Genomic DNA, 26,740 nt, shown 5'->3' on the forward strand with positions numbered 1-26,740 from the left:
CAGAGGAGGAAGAGGCTCAGTATACTTCCTTGAAGCATCTCGATGTGCATAAAGGCCTCAGATAACTAGAAGTCACAAATGAGTTTTGCAAATCAGACTGCTTGTGCTTTTTGGTAAACAGAGGCATGGCTTCATGGTCCACAATTGCTAGATGGTTAAAGAAAACTGTCGTCAGTTTTGTTGGAAAGCAGGCTCCTTGGGTCTTGCGGACTCATTCTACAAGGTATACAGCGACATCCTGGGTGGAGACTATTGTTTCCAGCGAATATTTGCAAGATGGTAACATGGTTGATACTGCATACTTTTGCGGCATGCTCGGAAGCCAGTTTTGGGGCAGCGGTGCCAGGATCCCACCCACTCTACGGATTGCTTTTATACATCTCACAGGTTCTTGAATAATGAGAAGCTATGCAATGGAAGGAGAAATTAGGTCTTACCTGATGATTTTTTTCCATTAGTCCTTCTCGCTATTCCAGAGGCCCTCCCAAGGTTTCTGAGATGTTTGGTTGATGCAAAATAATGGGCCAAAAAATTATATCTTGCATGGTGCTTCCTGCTTATCTCTTGTTCTCTATACGTTGTCCAGAAATGAGGAGGCCCGCACGTTTGCTTATCCAATTAATGTTAGGTTAGCGAGTTAAGGTTATTGTGGTTACTGCTTGTCTATGTCAGGTGTTCTCAACCCAGTCCTTGGGATACACCTAGCCAGTGATGTTTTCAGAATATCCACAATGAATATGCATTATATAGATCTGCATGCCTTATCTCCATTGTATGCAGATCTTTCTCATGCATATTCATTGTAGATATCCTGAAAACCCAACTGGCTATATGTGTCCTGAGGACTGGGTTGAGAACCCCTGGTCTATGTAAATGCTGAGTAGCTGGACTGGATGTCAAGAAAGAGATGTATCAGCTCTCTATTTCCACCTGCTGGTTGATGGAGACAACTTTTCCACAGGGAATAGTGGGGAGGACTAATGGAAAGAACATTTATTGGGTAAGACCTAATTTCTCCTCCTTGGATAATAAATTGTTTTGAAATATACAAATAAAACTCTGGCTTGATAGAGTACAAGTTCACCTTAAAAATGTGGTAGACCATACTTCATCTGAAGTATGAAGATGGACAGTTTATTATTCCTAAAAAGGATCCAGCAAGGAATATTCCAGGGCTATGATCTGTGACCACTTTTGTTTGGCACTTAATCCACTGAGTACTCTAATTATTAGTTGGGCTACTGGTTTAGCCTTAATACCAAAACTGTTAATGATCAAGGGGTAAGATCACACTATTTGTAGATGATTATAAAGCTCTACAGTGATCAACAACACAATTCTTGTAGGCTTCTCGTATAAAATCAAGATGTCTCGGCACAGACAAATTTCTTAAGACAACCTTTCTTAGAGGAAAATTAAGCAGAACTGAAAACATCTTTCCAATTGCTTATTGGTACATAAGACAGGAAAACCTATATAGAGGAGGAAGAATTATAACAAAGCATAAATTACTAAGCTAAAAGACGAGTCGCAAATATACTAAAGTTGAACATAATTGCCATACTGTGTCAGACCAAAGGTGTCATCTAGTCCAGTATCATGTTTCCAGTGGCCAATTCAGATTGTAAGTACCTGGTAGGATCGTAAAATGTAGAAAGCTTCCATCCTACTTACCCCAAGGATAAGCAGTAAATTTCCACTGATCTGCAGTAACAGTTTATGGATTTTTCTTCTAGGAATTTGTCCCCATTATACAGCCTGCTTTTACCCTATCATCTGGCAATGTGTTTGAGTTTAATTATGTACTGAATGAAAAATTATTTTTTCTATTTTGTTTTCAAATGTACTATTTCAAGACTTTAATTTGATGGGTGTTGGATTTCTTTGAGGTCCTTTTACTAAGCTGCAGTCAGTACTAGCACATGCTTACCATAGTTTAAAACGGGATTCCATGGGACATACTCAGGCATCCGGTAATTTTGTGATCTGCGTGTGCAAACCACGTGCTAAAAAATATATATATATATATTTTTAATGCAGAGTGGATATTTCTGCACTAATCAGTACAGTTACATTATCATACACTAACTGATTAGTGCAGGATTAGCGTGTGAGCCCTTAACCTACAAAATAGGTGTCAGTGCACACACACTAATGGCAACATTAATGCATGGCTGTTAATTGAAAAAAAATAGAAAATTGGCCATTTTACTGCTGCAGTAAACATGGCCATAGCATGTGAGTAAAGCCAGTGTAAGGGCGAACTAAAGCTACTTTATACCATCAGTGAGCTATGGCACAACCATCCATAGAGACTGTTATCAGACATCAGGGGCACAACACTGATAGAAAAAATTATTGCTTAACAGAGACAAAGACTTTGCATGGTTGCAGTTCTCTTTGGCATGTGTTTCCACTGTTGGTTAGTTCCAGTGCAAGAATTATTTTTAAGATAGGCTGTTTTGTTTTTAAAATTTTAAAAGGATATTATGTCACAGTGGGAGCTGGTAGAGATCAATGAACTTGTACTCATCTCACAGTAAGAGTTCCCTCGTTTAGAGGAATTAAGTTCAAAAGTATTCAGGAGAGCGCTATGATTTTTCAAATAGCAAAATTTTGGAATTATACATCTAGTAGAAATTAGATCTTGTCTATGCTATGTTAAGTTTTGGAAATTGTTGAAGTCACACTTGTTTCATGAGTACTTAATCTTGAAAGTGCTGGTAACGTAAGTATGTTCACTTGTAAACTGGATTGCTGTTGTCTGTATAACATGTAAATTGGGATTGTTGTTTATAACATGATTTGCTGAACTATTTTTGTGGGATAGTGGTGGGCTAGTACTCCATCATTTTGCCATGTCCATGGTTTTCCTACAGGCATTTACCCAAGACATTAAGGGGCATATGTCTGAGCTGCCTTCTTCAGTTGCGTACCTAAGAAGCAGACTGCACTGGCCAGTGTACTTTCCTGATTTTTGACCCTTGATTACTATGGCCCTCTTCTAATGTTCACACTCAATGCTTGCCCTCCAAACTTGAGCTGCCATTGGAAGAATAAACACTTGCTTTAAGAGCAGCTGTTGCTTCCTGGGACAAGACCTGGAGTTGGTCATGCCCATCACCAACAGTTACATTTAATAGTTTAGAAAGCGAGTCAGATTTGATATTGTGGATTTAAGATTTTTTTTGTCTTAAATAAACAATTAGAAAGTAAGACAAGAGAAGGACTACTGTGATATTGGCTTTTGCTTTATTGCCTATATATTTTGCCAATAAATCACTATTTCCATGGAATTGTTTTCTGGTATATACTGTATTTACTTCAAGCCTGGTAGATTTATACTTAATATTTTGAAATAGTGAATAATGCACTATGTCATTTGAAAGACAGTGCAAGAGGTTTTGCGGTGATTATATCAGGCAGCCGGTATAGTACAGAATTTCATCCTTAATGTATCCTTCATTACTACTGAGTTAGGGGTGCACCTTTTTCCTCAGCACTGGCACATGATTTTTTTTATGGTACTGTACCTTTATTTTACTACATGATTTAAGGCATTGAAAAATGATGTCCTGATAATTCTCTTTCCTTTTGACACAGCAGATGAAGTCACAGACTAGTGGGGTTGTAACAAAGTACCAGCAGGTGGAAAGAGCGCTGAACTGAAGTGCCTTATGAAACAGAATGCTCCTTGGTCTGTAGTATTTCTCATAACAAAGCAGAGGAAAAACATCTCCTTCCCAACAGCAAAACAACATACACAAACTGAACTGAAAACTTGAATGTATGAAATGCCCTGAAAAAAAAAAAAACACACAAGAACTACCAGGCCAAGCCGAGAGAACAACCAGTCTCCTCCGACTAACCAGGGTGGGCCTCTGCATCCATCTGCTGCAGCTAAAGGAAAGAAAATCATCAGGTAAGACATAATTATTTGGATTCATCTGCTGCTGTCGCTAAGGAACAGAGTCTAGTGGGATGTAGCAAAGTAGTAGTTCAAAAAAGGGTGGGAAGCCAGAAATGAGACCCCAAATGAGGCATCTGTGTGCACAATATCCAGAAGGTAATACCTGGCTAAGATATGGATCGAGGACCATGTCGTGCCCTGCAAATCTCTTCTGAAAACAAACGCAGCTCCACCAAGGAAGTCACGACCACCCTAGTAGAATGCGCCTGAAAACTGTGCAGCAGTGGCTTCTTTGCCAAAATATAAGCTGAAGTGATGATAGCATCTTTCACCCAGCAAGTAACAGCAGTTGCTTTTGATGCAGCTTCACCTTTCCAAGGACCTCCAAAAAGAATGAACAAATGGTCGGAATGGTGAAACTCCTTGGTGATCTCCAGATATTGAAGTAGGACACCAAGAAGGCACAGAGTGGAAAAATCCTGAGGGTACAAAACTCACCTCTTTCAAAAAACAAACAAGGTGCGATACCAAAAGCACAGTGAAGCATCCTGCCACTATAACAGGCCAAAGCAACAACTTGCATACGTAAGAATCGTATGCCAGACCTTCCTGCAGAAAAGGCTAAAATTTGGGGTGTAGAAAACGAAGGGTTAAATAGCCCTTGCTGCACACCAAGACTCAGAGCTGCCAGACTCATGCATATGCCACAGAGGGTGTATTTTCACCTGAGGAAGTGTTGCAATGACCTATGGACCTTTCTTAACTTTGCCCATCAACAGCCAAGCCATAAGACCAAAGGGAGAGGAAACCTCCATTTGAAATGGGCCCTAAACCAGCAGGCCAGGGTGAAAGGGCAATTGAAGTGGAGAATCCACCTGCAAGCAAACCAGGTCCACATACCACGGGTGGCATGGCCAACACTATCTCTATCATCTGTCACTCTCCACTGCAACTGTTCCTACGGCCTTCAAACATGCTGTTGTCACTCCACTCCTTAAAAAAACTCACTTGACCCTACCTGTCCCTCCAACTATCGCCCCATCTCCCTTTCCTCTCCAAATTACTTGAACGCGTCGTGCACCGCCATTGTCTTGACTTCCTCTCTTCTCAACCTATTCTTGACCCACTCCAATCTGGTTTCCGTCCTCTTCACTCTACTGAAACTGCACTTACCAAAGTCTCTAATGACCTGCTGCTGGCTAAATCCAGAGGTCTCTATTCTATCCTTACCCTTCTTGACCTATCTGCTTTCGAAACTGTTGACCACACCATACGCCTAGATACACTTTCCTCAATTGGATTCCAGGGCTCTGTTCTTTCCTGATTCTCCTCCTACCTCTCACTTCGCACTTTGTGTTCACTCTTGCGGTTCCTCTTCAACTTCCATCCCGCTTTCAGTTGGTGTCCCCCAAGGTTCTGTCCTTGGACCCCTCCTTTTCTCCATCTATACCTCTTCTCTTGGTACCCTGATTTCATCCCATGGCTTTCAATACCATCTTTATGCAGATGACTCTCAGATCTACAACTCCCCCCCCCCCCCCCCCCCCCCGAAATCTCAACTGTAATCCAGGACAAAATTTCATCCTGCTTGTCTGACACTGCGGCTTGGATGTCTCAATGCATCTGAAGCTAAACATGACTAAAACAACTTCTCATTTTTCCCCCTAAACCCACTTCCCCCATTCTTCTTTTTCCGTTAATGGCTCTCGCATCCTCCCTGTCTCGTAACCTTGGAGTCATCTTTGATTCCTCTCTCTTCTTCTCTGCGCATATTCAACAGATCGCCCAAACCTGTTGTTTCTTTATCTACTTAATCCTAATAGGGGATATATATATATATATATATAAAAAATAGGAGGTACCTAAAACATTAACAACGAACAGTACTCCTGTTCTATATAAATTACAAAATCTTTATTAGTGAAAACAAACCAGTGCATTAAAAGAATTACCAAATAGTATCCCTGCAACACACTCACACTGCCATCCACACCAGACTTATACCCTGATCACATATGTAAATCCCACAAAGAACATAAACCCTAAATTGCAGTTTCTTCAGTCTCTGTGTATCATCAGAGCACAATCTCAATAAAGATCAGTCAGTGAGCCCTAAAAAAACACAAGGTTTCTTCGCAGCAGTAGCTACCAACAAACAGCCTTGCAGACTACCTGGGCATTAGGAAAAACTGTTCCACTAACATCATTCCAAGAGTGACTTAAAGAAAGTTTGTAGCATGAAATCTCAGTATGAAAAATCAAGAGTAGCATACATTTGATTTTATTTACATATCTGACAGCTCTGCTTTTATCCAAATAGCTGAGGCAGTTTTTGAAAGAAAAAGAGTAGCAATTTAATTTCATGCTGTATCCTTTAATTCTTATAAAAGATCTGCAGCAGAAGTTAGGAAACCACTGCTAAAAGCATTAAAAGTTAAGGACAGTAAATGTTTATGGGAAAAGTGAACATCTGAGCTGTGCATTCCTTTCCAAAGCAGACTATAGCATCAACACAAAAATTTGAAAAAGAAAGTATTCTTATGTTCAAACTGAAGAAGGAGATTACAGAGGGAGACATCTACATGAATAAAAAATCTCTTTTTCAGGTTGCCTTTCTTTTCCCTCCTCCACCCCACATCTGAATTGCCTGGTAGGAAAATATCTCCAAAGGTAGAAGGGAAACCTCCTTAGACACTCAATCCATCAGTTCTAGTCAGGTGGTGGTAAGAACCACCATTATAGAAGAGTCATCCTGCTTCTTCAGGCTCCAACAAGACTAAGGTCAGAATATGCCTCTGTGCAAACAAACTCGAAGACACCACATTTTGTTTTTCTTTTCATTCTGATGTTTAATTATGCAAGTTTTCTATGGTTTTGTCCACTAAATTCATAGTGAATCTGCCAAGTCATCATCAGTCCATTCTTCCTAAAATCAGAAGAGAACACCAGAAATCAGTGCAAAGTTGTACTTTCAACTAAATATAAGGAAAAACAGTGAGTGAATGAACATTTCTCTTTCCTAACTGCTCTGTGCTTACTGGAAATAACCCCAGAAGAACTGTGGTTAATTTGTTCGTGTGATCTTACCTGTGGGTTACAGCAGTGGATAGACAGATATCTGATGTGCCTGCAAGTAGTTACCTAAAAAATTCTGCAGGCATCATCCAACATAACATTGAACATTTTCCCCAGTGTAAAGGCATAACCTAATGGTCAGACCAGCAGGCTAAGAACTAGGGACACTGGGTTCAAATTGCACAGTTTCTTCTTGTCATCTTAGCAGGTTACTTAAGTCCCCTGGATGCAGCAAAAAAAAAAAAAAAAACCTCACTGTACCAGAATGTGATTCTCCTTGAGCTACAACTGAAAAAGGCATAAGCTAAATCCCAAACCCCCTTCCTATAACCAACTAGAGGTCATCTGGACTATGGCCATGAAACAGATTTTGATGGCTTAACAGCAACAATGCTGTGGTCACAGGCTTACACATATAATTTCTTGCCACTTTATTACTTCCAGACATCTGACTTTGTAGACCCCAGGTTAACCCCCTCCCCCAAAATTATGAACGGCAAGTAAAATACCTCAAAATTCAGACTATACACTGACCAGCTCCTACAAGCTGCTCTAAATCCTCAAATTATTAAGCAGCACATTCTTCATTCTACACATAAAGTAACCAAAAAAAGGTGTCCACAATTGGATAAGTTTGTTTTCTTATCTCCACCTCCTTTGATTGATTGATAATCTTTCTATGTGAAGCAGCAGTACATCTGATTTTGCCCTATCACCACTATGGGAGGTTTGGATTATATCCAGTATAATAATATACATCTCTTAGCAATTAAACAGGACTTCCGTGAAAGCAAACTAGCTGCAAGAGTGTTCTATTACAAAGGCATTGTCTGAGTCTAATAGACAATTGGCACAAGCTTTATTTGTCAAAGCCTGCTATCATGGGCAATACCATTTAAGAAGCAGCTGCAATCATCACAGGCCCTCTGGCTATGACTGCATTAGGGAAGAGGGTTATTTTTGTTTGCTCTCCTCAACGATCAGTCTTTCACCCCCCTCCCCCCCTTCTAGGCCACAGCCATTATTCAAAAAATTTGACACACGAATATGCTATCTTCCCTGATTTACTGAGAGCAAAAACATGCAAGAAATGAAAACTGCATAAACAGCTTTAGAAGCACTACTGAATATGAGCAGCATCCAAAATGAGACGGTAAAATTTTCTTCTTAAAAGAAAAGCTGAAGATACTAAGGGATGGAGCAGCAGCTGAAACCCTGAGCTCCTCCAATAGTCCTACCTACTCTGTATGCTCCCCCAAGAGATTATAGTTTAGATTTAGCTATCAATGAGGTGATAAAAAAACTTGGCCAGCAAATGATAGATATTATTTGAGCCCAACATGATTTTTAAATCAGTGAAAAAAAAAAAAAAAGACAAGCTTCACATGGTAGAGGCCAAGATGGCAGCCCCCTACAGTCCTCCAAACCCCTCTGCTCTAAATGGAAATAACAGCTACAGCTGAGGCCACGCTGGAAAAGAAATTACAGCGGCTATATGACAGGATGGAAGCAGCCCATGAAAGGCCAGACAACCTGGATCCTGAGAAGGATTCACAGCAACAACATCTAAGCAGGCTGGAGGTCCAAGCTCAACCCAGGATGCAAGAGCAAGGCATGATCCAGAAACAAGAAGCAGAATTGGAAGATAAGCTAGATGACCTGGACAGCAGGTCACGCCCCAACAATTTGTACTCGGTGGGCCTTCCTTTGCTAGATGGAGAACTGTTGGAGTTTTTAGAGCCGTGGTTGCCACAGTCCTTACAGCTGACCAATGACATGCCTTCCTTCAGGATTGAAATAGCACACAGGTTGGGGCCGCAGAGGCCAGAAAATGAAAGTCCCTAGGTGATGGATCCTAAAGGTACTTAATTATGGACATAAGCAGCTAATTACAAAAGCTCTTCAACTAGGGAAAGCTCTGTCATAAGAAAAAAGATGTCTTCCAAGACTATTCAGTGCAGGTTCAGGCATAATGGAAGGAGTTTTCCCCTATCTGTTCTGCACTAAATGAGCAGCCAAATCAAGTTTTTGCTACTTTAATCAGCAAAACTTCTAGTCACTTATGAGGGAAACAGTTTTTTGAGGAAGTGTCCGCTGCTAAACAATTTCTCTCCCGTTTCCCGCCCAAATCCACCGACCAGGAACAGTCTCATAGGGTCTGGATTGAAAGTGGTACTCTTTTGACACGGTTCCCCACAGGAGGCTCTTAAATAAACTAGATGGGCTGAAGATAGGTCCCGAAGTGGTGAACTGGATTAGGAACTGGTTGACGGACAGACAACAGAGGGTGGTGGTAAATGGCGTTCGCTCGGAGGGAAAGGTGAGTAGTGGAGTGCCTCAGGGATCGGTGCTGGGGCCGATTCTGTTCAATATATTTGTCAGTGACATTGCCTAAGGGTTAGAAGGTAAAGTTTGCCTATTTGCGGATGATACTAAGATTTGCAACAGAGTGGACACCCGGGAGGGAGTGGAAAGCATGAAAAGGGATCTGAGGAAGCTAGAAGAATGGTCTAAGATTTGGCAATTAAAATTCAATGCAAAGAAATGCAAAGTGATGAACTTAGGGAGTAGAAACCCACGAGAGCCTTATGTGTTAGGCGGGGAGAGTCTGATAGGTACTGAGGGGGAGAGGGATCTTGGGGTGATAGTATCCGAGGATCTGAAGGCGACGAAACAGTGTGACAAGGCAGTGGCCGTAGCGAGAAGGTTGCTAGGCTATATAGAGAGAGGTGTGATCAGCAGAAGAAAGGAAGTGTTGATGCCCTTGTACAAGTCGTTGGTGAGGCCCCACCTGGAGTATTGTGTTCAGTTTTGGAGGCCGTACCTCGCGAAGGATGTTAAAAAAATGGAAGCGGTGCAAAGAAAAGCTACGAGAATGGTATGGGATTTGCGTTCCAAGACGTATGAGCAGAGACTTGCTGACCTGAACATGTATACCCTGGAGGAAAGGAGGAACAGGGGTGATATGATACAGACGTTCATATACTTGAAAGGTATTAATCCGCAAAAAAAATCTTTTCCGCAGATGGGAAGGCAGTAGAACAAGAGGACATGAAATGAGATTGAAGGGGAGCAGACTCAAAAAAGATGTCAGGAAGTATTTTTTCACGGAGAGGGTGGTGGATGCTTGGAATGCCCTCCCGCGGGAGGTGGTGGAGGTGAAAACGGTAACGGAATTCAAACATGCGTGGGATGTGCATAAAGGAATCCTGTGCTGTAGGAATGGATCCTCAGAAGCTTAGCCAAAATTGGGTGGTGGAGCAGGTGGGGGAAGAGAGGTTGGTAGTTGGGAGGCGAGGATAGTGGAAGGCAGACTTATTCAGTCTGTGCCAGAGCCGGAGATGGGAGGCAGGACTGGTGGTTGGGAGGCGGGAAATACTGCTGGGCAGACTTGTACGGTCTGTGCCCTGAAAAAGGCAGGTACAAATCAAGGTAAGGTATACACATATGAGTTTATCTTGTTGGGCAGACTGGATGGACCGTGCAGGTCTTTTTCTGCCATCATCTACTATGTTACTAAGTTACTATGTAACAAGCACAGTCAGGAACTTGAGGCCTGGTGAATTGGGCTTTGCTTATTACATAAGTATTACCATACTGGGACAGACCAAAGGTCCATCGAGCCAAATATCCTGTTTCCAACAGTGGTCAATCCAGGTCGCAAATACCTAGCAAGATCCCAAAACAGTACATTTTATGCTGCTTATCCCAGAAATAGGCAGTAGATTTTTCCCAAGTCCATTTTAATAATGGTCTATATACTTTTCTTTTAGGACACCATCCAAACCTTTTTAAACCCCACTAAGCTAACCACTATTACCACATCCTCTGTCAACTAATTCCAGAGTTTAATTGCACGTTGAGTGAAGAAAAATGTTCTCCGATTCATTTTAAATTTACTACTTTGTAGCTTCATTGAATGCCCCCTAGTCCTAGTACTTTTGGAAAGAGTAAACAGACGCTTAACGTCTACCCTTTCCACTCCACTCATTATTTTATAGACCTCTATCATATCTTTGTATGTAAGCCGCATTGAACCTGCTTTTAGTGGAAAAGTGCGGGATACAAATGTAATAATTAATAAATAAATAAATAAATATCTTCTCTCAGCTGTCTTTTCTCCAAGCTGAAGAGCCCTAGCCGCTTTAGCCTTTCCTCATAGGGAAAATTGTCCCATCTCTTTTATCATTTTTGTTGCCCTTCTCTGCACCTTTTCTAATTCTACTATATCTTTTTTGAGATGTGGCGACCAGAATTGAATACAATATTCAAGGTGCGGTCGCACCATGGAGCGATACAAAGGCATTATAACATCCTCATTTTTGTTTTCCATTCCTTTCCTAATAATACCTAACATTCTATTTGCTTTCTTAGCCACAGCAGCACACTGAGCAGAAGGTTTCAACGTATTAACGACGACACCTAGATCCCTTTCTTGGTCAGTGACTCCTAATGTGGAACCTTGCATTACGTAGCTATAATTCGGGTTCCTCTTTCCCACATGCATCACTTTGCACTTGCTCACATTAAACGTCATCTGCCATTTAGACGCCCAGTCTCGTAAGGTCCTCTTGTAATTTTTCACAATCCTCCCGTGATTTAACAACTTTGAATAACTTTGTGTCATCAACAAATTTAAATACCTCATTAATTACTCCCAGCTCTAGGTGTAAATCATCAAACGTATGCTGCTGTGTATACTTATGTTCAACCAATGGTTTCTCACATGCATTCCTTTTTATTGTACTCATGTTTGATGATACGATTATATGGGCAGATTGCTGCATATATTACATGTGTTTGGCAATTTGAATCATCTGAGCATAGTCACAACAGACTGTGTATGAAAATGGTACATTTAAGACATATCATAACCTACAGATACAAATTGTTGCATTATGAGAGTTGCCATAGCCAGGCCCTCAAATGGAACTTGCTTACAGTCAATGTCTAAGGGTTAAAAGAATCTGTTTTCTAAAAAGATGATATGAGGAATCAGACTAAATTTATAGCTAGAAGATTTTTTGATTGAGGCCATCCCTTAAAACATACATGAGAAGGTTGGATTAGCGCTGAACAACATGAAGGAGTCTTGACATCTCATCTGAAAGACAGCAATAATAAGATTGTATGCATCCTCTTTATGATCCCTTCTCTTAAAAGATCATCAATGCATTAAGGAAATATCCCATTGTGCAAAATATTCCACATTTTGCAGATAAGGATATTTTGGCTTCTCGCATTTTGCTCTTCTAGATCTTCCTCAATCTTTTGTTCTTATCGCACAGATCTTATTAGACCCTATTAGATCATACTATATAGACATTTCTGTATCCAAAAATTGTTGGTCCTGCAATAACGTTAGATTCATTGAAACATATTATATGTTCACGATTACTAGAAAGCTATTTTGTCCATCATTTTCAAGATTATACCTATCGACAGCGAAATCACAAATATGTCATTCTGCATTCTAAGTCTATTTTAATCAACATGAATGTTCCTTACTAGATACTTTAGTTTCATTGGCTCTTAAAATTGTTTTAAAACCATGGAAAGTTAGCTATGATAAACGGTGGAACTCAATATGTTTAACTTATAGATTTGAAGCCTACACTGCCAAAAAAGCAAACCTTTTAGTTAAGTTTAATGCTAAATGGTCATCTTTAAAATCTTCTGTTAAACATAATACCCGATTTGTATGTCCATACATCTTTGCCCTCTCAATATATACCTCTTTCAATTTTTCTATTTTAACTATATCCACACTGTCTTTTGTTTACTATTATTGTTATGGTTTTAATTTTTATTATTATTTTCATGAAAATCTTAATAAATAAACCTAGGCTCACAAAGAATTTTCAAGCTTATGCGCAGATTCTTCCAGAGTACCTGTATTTACCTCCTCCATTGACCAGTTTCAATGTGATTGTTTAAGCAACTTACGGGCATATGATCGTAAGTCCCGCGATATTCCAAACAGCGCTCTAAAAATGGCTCTGGAACACAACGGGGCTTTACCGCCCCTATGATCAGAGATAATAGCATGCAAATTTAAGCATGCTATTCAATCTGATTATAGGTAAAAGTGTGGGAGGATTGTACCTGAGCATGCGCACAATCATCCTGCACTTGTCTGACAGGTCAATTCTCCTGCGCCTGCTTGACAGATCTAGGCTGCCCTCCTTACCCCCCCCCCCCCCCCAAGCATCCCCTCAAACAGAGCCCTGGTGGCCCAGTGGGCCGTGAGTCAAACCACCCCAGTCCCCCAAGGATGCACTGGGCAGGGCCGGGCACCGCCATTTTCAAGGCAGCGCTGATGGAAGAGGAGGTAGTCCACCTCCCTCCTCCACTGAAGGAAGGGGGGGTGGGGAAGGGCCATTAGGACACGTGGGGTGGGGACTGACTCACGACCCACTGGGTCACCGGGGCTCCATTCATGTGAGGGGATGCCAGGGGGGATATGGGAGGCTGGAGACCCACCAAATCTCCAACCTCCCCCCCCCCCCCCCCCGAATCTGTGTCAGGGGGATCAAGGGGAGACTATAGGTCCACCAGACCTCGTTTTGCTGGGAAGGGTTCGTGGTTCCTGCTCCTGCGGGGGGGGGGGGGGGGGGGGGGGGGCTGCTGCATTGGGGGGAATGAGAGGCATGCTGATCAGGGCCCACCATTCTTTCCCAATGGTCTGCAAACCCTAACGCCAGCTCCGAGCTGGCGTAGGGTTTGCTGCAGTCAGCGAGCCAATGTTTTGCGTGCTGGTCTCTGATCACTGAGGAGGCATAGGTTTAGCATTCATTTGCATGCTAGTTGCGATCAGAGCCCAGGAGCGAATTGTTTCACGCGCTCGGGGGCTCTGATCATGGGGCGGCAGCAAAAGCAGGCGCTAGCTAGTATGGCTCTAACAGCTTCTAGCGCCTGTGTTTGCTTCTGATCATCAACCCATTAGTGCCCCAAAGGCTTGCAAAACTTTCAAGGCAAAAAAAGCAAATTCAGATTTATTTTAGGTGTTGTAGAACTGATCAAATATTGAAATAAAATATATATCTTCCACTCAAGTTACACAAAAGCCACAATGTACTTCATAGAGTAGGACATGGATCCTTTAAATCAATATAGAAAGAAGGGAAAATAGGCTGATCTGACCTCGTCCAGTTTAGGTTTCTTGGTAACATATTCATCATCTTCATAGCCTTTTCTCTTCCTCCTAAGGGGGGAAAAAACAGTAGTTTTTCCCTGAAGACAGCAACTGAATAGCCTCAAATAGATCATGTGCTGAGTTGAAGGAGCTCCTTCCAAGCTCTACAACATTCAAGAAATGTTCTTCAATAAAAAGCACCTGCTTCAGCGCCATTTTGACAAAGCAGAAAAGTAATGATGCCATCATATAAGGGAAGTGGGTACGTGGTTGGTTATGTGACTGTGCATGTAACTTTGGAGAATAGTTATAAGAAAAGCATTATCCTTTTTCCCAACAGGTAAGCATTCTTACTAGGATTACTAGACAAAAACAGAAAGACACAAACAGATTTCTTCCCTTTGAAAAGGGTAGAAGGGCAGGGACTAGAAGACAAAACAATACAGAAACCAACAACTCTGTAGATAAACAAAAACTGAGGCTTCTGAGAGTTGCAAGTTAGATATTATCCCTCCAAACAACTTCTGTAAGAACATTCAAAGTCAAAATCACTAAGCTGACAAAAGGCAGTGTCTAGGCAAAAGTACTTGGCAATTGTGTGGACACTTATGATATGATATGAGAATTCTGTATTGCAGTATTTCCCAACTTTTTCAAGCTCAAGCATTACTAACATTAATAAAAATGTTCTCTGGCATGCCGGCCTCTGAAGAAGGCAGGCTGAACACAAGAGGACTATGTGATCAAACGCAGAGTTAAGGAAGCAGTAAAGTCCTACTAGTCTCTTCCAAATTTAAATAAAGGGGTGAGAAGATAAATACATATGGACTCATTAAAATGGCATAGCATTCCAGTAGCTTGCTGCCTTTTTTTTAAATATATATGTTCACATTTAATTGATGTATTTATTGCATTTGTATCCCACATTATCCCACCTTCTGATAGGTTCAATATGGCTTACATGGCACAAAGGGGGCAGTTACAAGTTATCAAGCAGGTTAACAATCGATAGAATATTGTGAGTCTGTGAGGTTGTCTCACGGAGAGTATAGGGCTAGGTTGCGTTCACAGGGGATTGTTAGAGAAGCAGTATCAAATATGAATAATTTCCTCAAAGATATAAAAGTTCAGCGCTACTCTCCACACTCCTCCCACCCCCCATCATCTTTCCACTCCAAGCAGAAACTCCAAACCTTGACATTTTATCTGTGTTTTTCTCCAACATAGACACTTCAGCCACCTACCATTTTCAGTTTTCCAAGCAAGGCTTAATTTCCTAATGGAAGGTAATAGTTATAGCCTAGCTGCATGTACAATGTGAACCAGTTATTTCTCAATATGCACTAGTGACTCCTTGATGTCACAGCGTCCAAGATGACAAATTGATGGAGTCACCGAATAGGCCTTAAATGCTAACAGCAGCAAGAAACTATCCTCCTGAACAGAAAAAGAGTAAAAGTATCCTCCTGAACAGAAAAGCAGAATCCACCTAACTCTGCTCAATAGCTTTCACTGAAACAGCCCTCCAGCTTAATAGAAGGCACATCAGTATAGCTCACTGTATCCATTTGCCCATCAAAAATCTGTTTATTTTCCTAGGAACAATACTTACAAACTCTCACCAACACTGCTTAACCTAATGATGATACCTCTAGCCAAACTATTAGCCAATCAAAACCTCAACCCCTATATTTATGCAGATGACGTCACAATCTACATCCCATTCAAACAAGATCTAACTGAAATCACTAACGAGATCAACCAAAGCCTCCAAATAATGCACTCCTGGGCAGATGCATTCCAATTAAAGCTTAACGCAGAAAAAACACAATGTCTTGTACTCACCTCACAACATAACACAAAAACCTTCAGCGCCATAATCACACCACACTGTTCTCTTCCGATCTCACAAAACTTGAAAATTCTCGGAGTCACCATTGACCAAAACCTCACTCTTGATACCCACGTGAAAAACACGACGAAAAAGATGTTCTACACCATGTGGAAACTTAAAAGAGTAAAACCTTTCTTCCCGAGATACATCTTCTGTACCCTGGTACAGTCAATGGTAATAAGCCATCTGGACTACTGCAATGCACTATATACGCCGGGTGCAAAGAACAGACAATCAAAAAACTCCAAAATGCCCAGAATTCAGCCACTAGACTCATACTTGGAAAAACCAAATTTGAAAGCGCAAAACTCCTAAGAGAAACTTCATTGGCTCCCTTTGAAGGAACGCGTTGCGTTCAAGATCTGTACGACTGTACATAAAAATTATTCATGCAGAAGCCCCAATCTACATGCTAAACCTCGTAGACCTACCTCCCAGAAACACCACAAGATCATCCCACAAATTTCTCAACCAGCACTACTCCAGCTGCAAAGGACTTAAATACAAGATGATGCACGCCACTACCTTCTCTTAAAAGAGCACGCAGAGATGGAATGCATTACCCACAGACCTGAAAGCAATCAAAGAAACATCTATCTTCCGAAAAGCTCTGAAAACATTCTTCTTCAACAAGGCCTACAATGAGAACCTAGTACCTCACTAAGTCCACTCAACTATGAACGCACACCTTCTATAATTACCCTAAGAACTCCCTTCCTTCCTCACCCTTCCTTATTCGCTACACATTACTAACTGTATCCGATATCCTGTTATGACAATGTTATCAAATCTATGTAAGCCACACTGAGCCTGCAAATAGGTGGAGGAATGTGGGATACAAATGCAATAAATAAATACACTTATAAATAAATTGAGTGCCTAAAGTGACTAGCTTGGTTGGTTGAGTGGAAAGCATCAGAGTGTAGTGGTAAATGGAGCTCACAGAGGAAAGGATATTGCCAGTGGTATGCTACAAGGTTGCGTTCTAGATCCAATTCTTTTAAAGATTTTTGTAAGCGATATTGAAGAAGGGTTGTCTGGTAAGGTTTGCCTCCTTGTAGATGATACCGAAGTCTGTGATGGTGTGTATAACGAAAGACCTAGCAAAGAAAGAATGGTCCAGAATTTAGCAGCTAAGATTTAACGCTAAAAAAATGCAGGGTCATGACCCAAAGGTGTAGTACAGTTCAGGGGGTAAAGTACTTCTGCGCACAAAAGAGGAACAGGACTTGGGAGTAATCGTATGTGATGATCTTAAGGTGGCCAACCAGGTACAAAATGTGATGATCAAAGCTATAAGGATTTTTGGGTGCACAGGAAGAGGAATGGCTAGCAGGGGAAATGAGGCAATAATGCCTTTGTATAAGTCTCCGGTAAGACCTCATTTAGAGAACTGTGCACTGCTCTGGAGACCAACTTCGAGAAAGATATGTATTTATTTATTTGTATCCCACATTTTCCCACCTATTTGCAGGCTCAATGTGGCTTACATAGTACCATAAGGCATTCGCCTAGTCCAGTAGAGGAACAAATATAATGTAATGTTGAGGTCGAATAAGGTAGATAAATACAGTGTAAGGTCAAGGTCAAATAAGGTAGGTATGTTTCAGGCACAATAGGGTCGCAGAAAGGGGGTTATATAATGTTCAGTACGATCTTTGGTTTTGCTGTGTTGCTGAGTTGAGGCATTTAAGTTGGGTCGATAGGGTACACCTTATTGAACAGATAGGTTTTTAGTGATTTCCTGAAGTTTAGGTGGTCGTGGGTTGTTTTCACGGCTTTTGTTAGTCCGTTCCATAGTTGTGTGCTGCTAGCGTTTTGTCCTTATTCTACTGTACAATTCATGTGTTGTATCTCTATACTTTTGTAATTCATGGAAGCCACATTGTGCCTGCATTTGTGGGAAAATGTGGGGTAGAAATGAACCTTAAATTAATAAATAAATAAATTTAGGAGAAGTTAGATGCATGGGTTGCTTTGTATTTGAGACCTTTGCAATTTGGGTAGTGGAGGTTCATGTGTGATCGTGATGATCTGGTTCTATTTCTGGTTGGTAGATCTATAAGGTCTAACATGTAACCTGGGACTACGCCGTAGATGATCTTGTGGACCAGGGTACAGATTTTGAAGGTTATACATTCTTTGATTGGGAGCCAGTGCAGTTTTTCTCGGAGGGGAGTGGCCCTTTCGAATCGTGTTTTACCGAATATCAACCTGGCTGCTGTGTTTTGGGCTGTTTGGAGTTTCTTTATGAGTTGTTCTTTGCATCCCGCATAGATTCCACTGCAGTAATCTGTATGGCTTAGTACAATTGATGTATGGCTTAATACGGAATGTTTCCCTCGGAAGAAAGGTTTTACACGTTTGAGTTTCCACATTGAGTGGAACATTTTCTTTATAGTGGAGTTTACTTGGCTCTCAAGTGTAAGATTGTGGTCAATCGTGACGCCGAGTATTTTGAGGCTATCTGAAATAGGGAGGTTTGTGGTCTGGGGCGTTTATGGTTGTGGGTTTGTAATTATTGTGTTGGGATGAGGGGATGAGGCAATGTGTTTTTTCAGTATTCAGTTTCAGTTGAAATGAATTTGCCCATGAGTCCATGGTGTTCAGACCACGTTTGATTTTGTTGGTGATTTCTGTCAGATCGTGTTTGAAGGGGATGTAGATTGTGACATCGCCTGCATAGATGAACGGGTTGAGGCCTTGATTGGATAATGACTTGGCCAGTGGGGTCATCAGTATGTTGAAGAGTATTGGTGATAATGGTGATCCTTGAGGTACACCGCAGTCTGCTTTCCACGGTGGTGATGTTTGTATTTGATTTTACTTGGTATGTTCTGGTGGTTAGAAAACTTTTGATCCAACTAAGTATCTTTCCACCAATCCCGAAGTGGTCTAGGAGACGTAGTAGTATATTGTGGTTTACCATGTCAAATGCACTCAACATGTCAAATTGGAGAAGACGTATGCTTTTACCTGTGGCTAGTTCATGCTTGAATTTGGAAAGGAGGGTGACTAGTACAGTTTCAGTACTATGGAGGGGGCAGAATCCTGATTGTGATTCATGTAGTAATGAGAACTTGTCCATGTAGTCAGTGAGCCGTTATATAAACAGGATGGCGTTGATGCAGGGTGTGGCTACAAAAATGGTCTGTGGTCTTCATCCTAAAGCATATGGGGACAAAGATCTCAACAAGTATATTTTGGAAGAAAGGCAGGAGAGGGGAAATATGATAGAGATGTTTAAATATCTCTATATCATCACTGAAATGAAGCTCCGGAATGAGGGAACATAGGATGGAGGTGAGCGGGGACAAACTCGGGAATAACCCAAGGAAATACTTCATAGAAAGGGTGGTGAATTTGTGGAGGTGGTGGAAATGAAGATTATCTGATTCCAAGAAAACTTGGGAAAATAGGATCTCTAAGGGAGAGGAAGGGACACAGTAAATGGCATGGATGGGCAGACTGAATGGTCTTTATCCACTTTCATTTTTCTGTTTCTATATAAATGCACTAGCATTGTAAAATATATATATTTCCTTATTTCATTTCATTATTTATATACCACTTAGACCTAAGTGGTTTACAGTTTCATTTTACAGGTACTGGGTCTGTCCCTAGTGGGCTCACAATCTAAATAGTGCATTGTAGTATTGTTGTACCTGGGGCAATGGAGGGCTAAATGATTTGGCCAGGGTCACACGGAGCTGCAGAGGGAACTGAACCTGGTTCCCCAGAACAGCAGTTCGGATGAGTGAGTTATGTCCCCTACCAGCAAATGGAGCCAGAGAAAAACAGCTCGGAGCTAACTTTATCCCCCCCCCCCCCCTTTTATAGGGGGGTAGGTGCTACCTTTAGCTCCTCAGTGTTTCTCTGGCTCCAGCACATAGTTAATACACCAGGCCAATTCTCAGCACCATCAGTAGGCTGAATAGGTTGCCCCTAAGAAGGCTGTATTCCCAGCAGAGTACAGACCAAGTCTGGGGGATGTTGTAGGCAATAAACCTTTGGGGCCGATTCCTTCCCCTCTTGGAAACAATATTAGAGGGCTAAGGAGCAGTTGTCTGTGGCAGGGAATGGATCAGGGAACCCCTTCATGGTTATCGTGTGCTATACAGGTGAACCCAAAAGGCTGGGAGGGCAGATGAAGTGATGACAATGATCCGAGTAGACTACCAACAGGTCCAAATCTAGGCTGAAGCCTGAGTCAACCAACTAGCACCCCAGAAATCCTGACCTACAGTTTGGAAGAAGGCATCAAAGTTGTTGCAAGCAAGACAACATTTACTTGCTGATGAGAACCAAACAAAGTAGTAGCCCTCAGAAGTGTGTCAGATTTAGTTTGGGATGGAGTTCTCCTGCAGGGCCTGACAGCAGCACACATGGCTGACACCATTATTTGTCAGATTAATTGAGCCAACCATGTTTGGGACCCTGAAGTATAAGGATTGGAAGAAGTAGCTGTGGCGCTAGTAGGGATGGGGCACTACTATGAGTAGACCTCATATCAACTTGGTAAAACTTCAAGACAAGCAAGTTCTTCAGCCACAGGCAAAAAAAAAAGAAAAAAAGCAGGAGCGAGGGAAGCTGGATGTCTTGGTAGAACCAGGACCAACATTTAGTTTCCTAAGCATGTTCCTGCTGGGATCCTGGGTCTGTTTTCTGAAGGGGTTAGTAGTGAAGTTACTCACCTGTAGTAGGTGTTCTCTGAGGACATCAGGACAAATATTCTCACATATGGGTGATGTTATTCGATGGAACCCAGTGCAGAGATGCTCTCCAGCTGTCACTACTGTAAATGTTTTTGGCAGCCTCCACTGTGCATATGTGTGCTTTACCACCTGCCACTGTCACACTGGACCAAGGCAGTCTAATATTAACAGCTAACAGAATAAAACTCCTAGAGGAGGTGGATGGGTATGTGAGAATGTGTGTCCTGCAGTCCTTGGAGAACACCTGCTACAGGTGAGTAACTCTGTTTTCTTCAAGAACATTGCATTCAAACATATGGGACTCCCTAGCTACCAGGCTGTCTGAAACAACAGGGAAAACAATGAGGTCTGCAACAGGCAAGGCCTACAAGTCTCTTTTCTTCTTTGGATTCTGGGCCTCAAATAAAATGCTGACGGACTGGCCAAACTGACCACTACACCAGAAATCCTGTTCTAGGAAGTAGTAAGATGTGAATGTGTGGATGAATTACCATGTCGCAGCTTTGTAAATCTCTTCTTTAGAGGCTGATCTTAGGTGGGTTATCAATGCAGACATGTTTCTGACATTATAAGCTGCAACATGACTCTCCAAAGCAAGCCCAGTCCGGGCATAAGTGAAGGAAATGCAATCTGATATCCAACTGAATAAAATGTATTTTCCAATGGCTGCCCCCATCCTGTTAGAGTCAAAAGAAACAAAAAGCTAGGTGGACCATATGGGCTTTAGTCAGCTCCAGACAGAAGGCCAAAGCTCTCTTGCAGTCTAAATTGTGCAGTACACTGTATAAATCTGTGGTCAATAAGATGGTGGACCACTGTATAACTCTTAAGATGCCTGCCTTTTTTTCTATGGAGCAGAGTTTGCCCTACTCTGTAAAACAGCAAAGTAAGGTCAGACAGTATTTCAGTATAATCTTATCTTAATATTCCACTTGAAAACACAGCAACAGGGAGGGATGAAGGAGGTTAAATAAGCCCTAGGACTATTCTGTGCAAAGATTTATTGTTAGAGGTCGTGAGACTGGTTTTGCTGGAACAAGTAAATCAAATGTTTTTAGATAAGGGGCCATCAATTGAGACAGCAGGAGCTGAAACAGCAGACTGGGAATCCGGTACATATGGTTAGAAAAAAAGGTATAAAAGGAATAGTTTATCACTGCAGAAACAGGAATCTTGCTAGCACTGCGTAGCACTTTTGCTCCAGGCTGGTAAATTCCTCCACAGGAACATTAGAAAGGAAAAAGACTATTTGCATGTACTACTTATGAATTGTAATTGGCAAAGCAGCAATTAGATGTCTATTTTTCTATTTGTAATAAATAAGCTTCTATGATAAATTTATGATTGGCTAATGGTGTATCTCTTCCTATGTACTTTAATCCAAAATATTTTATCCAGGGAATAAATGTCTGAAAGTTTAGCCTTGCATCTTGCAGCGTGTCTGATAAGGGGACATAGGTGATTGTAAGTCCTTCTTTGTTAAACTGTACAGCGCTGTGTAACCCTAGTAGCACTCTAGAAATGTTAAGTAGTAGTAGTAGAAGTTAAACTCAGCCAAGGAGTTTTTCTCCAAGCAAAGAGAACTTCTCTTAGGCTGAAGTGTAGACCCCTCGCCAGGGGTTGGGATTACAGCACTTTCACCAGGATGGGCATGGGGTTTGGGAAGAAAGTTGGCAAAACAATTGACTAGATAAGATGGAACTCAGACATCACCTTAGGAAGGAACTTAGGATGTGTACATAGAACTACTCTGTTGTGATGAAAGTGTGTTTGGTGGATCAGCAACTACAGTCTGGAGCTCACCGACCCTGTGGGCTGAAGTGAATGCCACCAAAACTAAGAATCTTCCTGTCAGGTACTTCAGATGATTGTCAAATGGCTCAAAAGGATTGTCAATTTGATCAGCAGGGTGTGGATGACACTGAGATCCCATGACATTGTTGGGGCTTGAATGGGGGGGGGGAGGGGGGTAGTAACAGCAAGCCCTGGAAAAAGCGAACAAGTGAACAATTAAGACTGAGCAGAAATGGGCTTAGTCTATACAGGGATAAGCTCCAAGTGTACAACTTATTTCCAAAACCATTAAGACCACATTAGTTGCATTGAACTTAAAGGGTTTTCTCTATGAGAGGTATGGGAGTATATATGGGAGTATACAAGCACAGAAGTCCCCTCCCCCAATCATAAAGTTATCTGAGACTAGTCTGCTGTGTGACTCCAGTCTGGCGCAGTTCCGAGGGACTTTGTTATTCAGGCGAGTAGCGAAGAGATCTCTCTAGGGGGTGCCTCACTCTCAAAAAAATCTCTTGGGATATGCCTATGTTGAGAGACCACTCATGCAGCTGAATTACCCAGCTCAGTCTGTCAGCCATATAGTTGCTCTTCCCTGCCAGGTAAATGGCTCTGAGCACTATGCCATGTCTGGATGCCCAACGCCATATCCTGACTGCTTCCTGAACAGGAGGTACAACCTCATGCCTCTCTGCTTGTTTACATAATGCCTCACATTAACAGATCTCTGAAAGCCTTTAGGGCATTCCATATGGATCAGAATTCCAGGAGGTTGATATGATGCTGGGTCTCCTGAGAAAACTGCTGATCTTGAGTGTGACGCCCAGGAAATTGGAATGGCAGTCCCATTGCCAAATTACTCTGAATTATTCACCACGACTGATACTCCTGAGAGACAGAATGCTAGCAATCACATTCACTAGGTTCCCCATGGCCTGGGACTACTGAGAAGCTAGAGTCCACTGGGCCAACCTCAAATTAAAGCATACCATGGGAGTGACATGCACAGTGGAGGTAATGTGGCCTAACAATCGCAACATCTGCCGAACTGAAACCTGCTGGTTCTGATAAACTTGCAGCACTAAAGAGGTCAAAGCCTCTGATTGCTATTCAAGAAAAGATTGAGCCTGAATTGTGTCTAGCAGAGCTCCTATGAACTCCAATTGTTGTCAAGGAGAGTGAGCTGCCCTGACAGCTTTGAGGACAGCATCTGCATCTCTTGGTGCAGTCGAGGACCATCTGCATCCCTTAGTGCCGATGAGGACAAGGACGAATCCTCCTCCTTGTGAGAGGGTCAGAGAATGCTTGATTTCCAGGCTGGTCGAGACACTCTCAATGTGTCCCCAGTGCCATGGAGACCAGTGTTTCCAATGCAGACACTGAAAGATTGGCCTTATCTGCACCAAAAATCCTTTTGCACCATTTCTCATGACCTCTGATGCCTCTCTCTCCTTGACAATTACAAAAAGAGTAATCATGATTGAGTCCCAGGCTATGCAGGCAGAGGTTATGAGTATCTGGGATGGATATGGTCCTGTTGCAACTAGTACACGTCTTAGAGCCACTGGGAGCTTTTTTTCTGGGACATGTCCAGAAAATAGTAGCAAAATAGCAGCAGCAAAATCAAATTGTGAAAAAAATACGCAGATGGATTCCCGAGGCCTTAGAGGTCCTAGTGGGCCACAGAAAATGTTTTGTGGCACCCAAGATCTTTCACCAGAAACCACAGCACTGCAAAGCAACAGGACTCATGCCAATGAAGCAAACTCTTGCCCAACAGAGTCAATGAATAAAATCAAGATGCAAGCTGAGGCGAGTCTGTACCAGTGCGTCCAGATCACTCTGTGGAAAGGTCCCGCGTGACAGTGGAAAGCAGGAAGGCATGCACATATTTGGTGCAACACTCTAAAAAGTTGTGATAAACAAGTTGGCTAGCATTCCTGTGTAGCCTCCATTGGATGATGTCACCCAGATGTAACAATATGCTACCCTGCTTGTCCTCAGAGAAACTATTTAGTAACTTGATTTGTGCTAACTTTTTTAACCTATCGATAATCACTGAAATCACATCACATGCTGTAAATATGAAAAAGGATTTCAGGCATGCATAACAAGTCACTGAATGGACTAAACTATTCAGAGATATAGAAAAGGCTATCAAGGGAGTAATCACATGATGCTTGGCAACGGCTGAAAGATAAATGTCGTGATTCACTAGTGTATATTTGCAGACTGACCAAAAACTTAACTGCAGTCAAATGCAAGAACAAGTCCTTTTTTCATTGCTTAAAGCAATCAGTCATGAACATTTTGTTATGCAAATCTTTAAAGTGAGTATTAAAGCAGTGGTTCAATTGATAAAGAAAAACTTAACACTGCAAACAGCAGTGGCTGGTGAGGAATCATGTGTGATTGACTACTGATGGCCCTTAAAATAAGTGCTTATTAGTTGTGGTTACACTCTAAAAAATACTGAAAGCAACCCTTGTAGGATTTGGGTTTTTTTTAAGCACAGTAATGTTTGTCTGAGATGAGATGACATCACATTACTTTGACGTGTGCTGAACAGCACCCTCTATATGCTGCATTTTTGTAAGTTTTTATTCCTTTGAGGCCACACATGTGACCAGAACTCATGGAACATTTTATCAATTTCTGATACCCTATGGCAGTGTGATTTTGCAATACCCCTTAAAAGTCGTGTCATTAATAAAATATGCTGCCTTTGATGTGTCCTGTTGTGTCTAGCTTGAACTTTTCTGCTGCCAGGAGATGGGATGGGACAAACGAGAGATTTTTTTTTTTTTTTTTTGTCTGAGCCTGTTGAGATTGGGATGCAGAGTCCACAGAGAAGTCTAGCCCATGACAGGAGTGGGAAGAGAGAATATAGTGGAGAGAGGTGGAATGCAGAGCACACCTTGGGAAGGAGGAGGTCAAGAGGGGAATAATAGTGCTTGGTAATACATGGGAAAGGCATGAAAAGAGGATGAGGCAAGATTGGGGTTGAGAGAAAAGAGAGAGGGGCAGAGGTAGAGTTCAGGAGGTTGATAGAGAGGAGAGAATGAAGGTGGGGAGTATGGGTTTAAGATAAGAGTGACTATTGGATATAAAGATTGAGAGCAAATGCGTATGCTTGTAGCGCTATAGAAATAAGTAGTAGTAGAGCGAGAGAGAGACTGCTTAGCTGAGGAGAGTTTGAAAAAAAACTAATGGAGACTGTTGGTCTGAGGGGATATATAGTGAGAGAAAGGCTGCTGGGCCAAAGGGAATGACAAACAGCATGACTGTTAGAGATTGGAGTTGATAGAGAGATTTTGGGACAGAGGGACAGAGAGAACAAGTAACTGATCTGAGTGAGGGGACTGAGTAAGAGAATGCTGGTAAAGGGGGTTGAGAGAGAGACTGCAAGGGATGTGGGGTGATTTACAGAGAGAGAGAAACAGGGATGGGGAAAATGAAAGAAACAGCTGCAGAGGACACAGCCATCTGGTTATGTCTGACTGGGGGACAGGCTCAAGGTTCATCAGACTAGTGGTGCCAACAGTAACTCTGTGTATGGGACCGATATTTGGAGTAATTACTGAAACCTACAGTGAAAGTCACTGCACACACTGAATTCTAAACTTGTATTGGGTAAGACATGCTAACAGGGTCACCCTTAGGAGGACTATTATGCCATGCAAGTGGAGTAATTTCTTGATACGACCTATACTTCACTCTCTCTGTGTTGTTAAGAAATGTGTGAATTACTGGCTCTAATATTTGAATCAGCAAATATAAAACATCTCCAGTCTCTACTTACAGGTATGCAGTTACAGCAAGTTCTGAACTGTGACACCTCTCTAATTTCTGTTTCAGAATGACAATATCATCAGGTCTTGGTGATTCATACATCTTTACCGAATTATTGATGCCTATATTAGAATGTTTAAAAGTGTGATTTAGTGCAAAACAAAGAATACAAAACCAGAGGTTATACATTTATCCAAAAAAGCAAATTCAAGAGTAATAGAATTCCTAGCTTTCATTTTTATGAACATTTATTTCAAAAGGTGTCTCAAGTGTGTCATTTGCTATGGTATGTTTGAACCATCATTTACAGCACTGCTTCCCAACCCTTTGGGAGATATACCTAGCCAGACATGTTTTCAGATTACTACAATTAATATCCATGAGAGATTTACATACACTTGGTCTCCAATACATATTCATTTAGATAA

At 41.7% G+C, this 26,740-nt stretch overlaps 1 protein-coding gene across 1 annotated transcript in view; it reads right to left on the minus strand.

Annotated features, from left to right (window-relative positions):
- Positions 1-6,050: 6,050 nt before the first annotated feature.
- Positions 6,051-26,740, minus strand: part of CCNH (cyclin H) — a 103,507-nt gene continuing 82,817 nt past the window's right edge. Inside the window, exons 7-9 of the mRNA XM_030193364.1 lie at positions 26,323-26,434; positions 14,129-14,189; positions 6,051-6,836 (exon numbers count right to left, since the gene is read on the minus strand). Coding sequence (XP_030049224.1) covers positions 6,798-6,836; positions 14,129-14,189; positions 26,323-26,434 — 212 coding nt within the window. The 3' untranslated portion in view covers positions 6,051-6,797. The remainder of the gene's footprint in view (positions 6,837-14,128; positions 14,190-26,322; positions 26,435-26,740) is intronic.

This window comes from Microcaecilia unicolor, chromosome 2 (genome assembly GCF_901765095.1).
Source record: "Microcaecilia unicolor chromosome 2, aMicUni1.1, whole genome shotgun sequence".
In the NCBI taxonomy this organism is placed as follows: domain Eukaryota; kingdom Metazoa; phylum Chordata; class Amphibia; order Gymnophiona; family Siphonopidae; genus Microcaecilia; species Microcaecilia unicolor.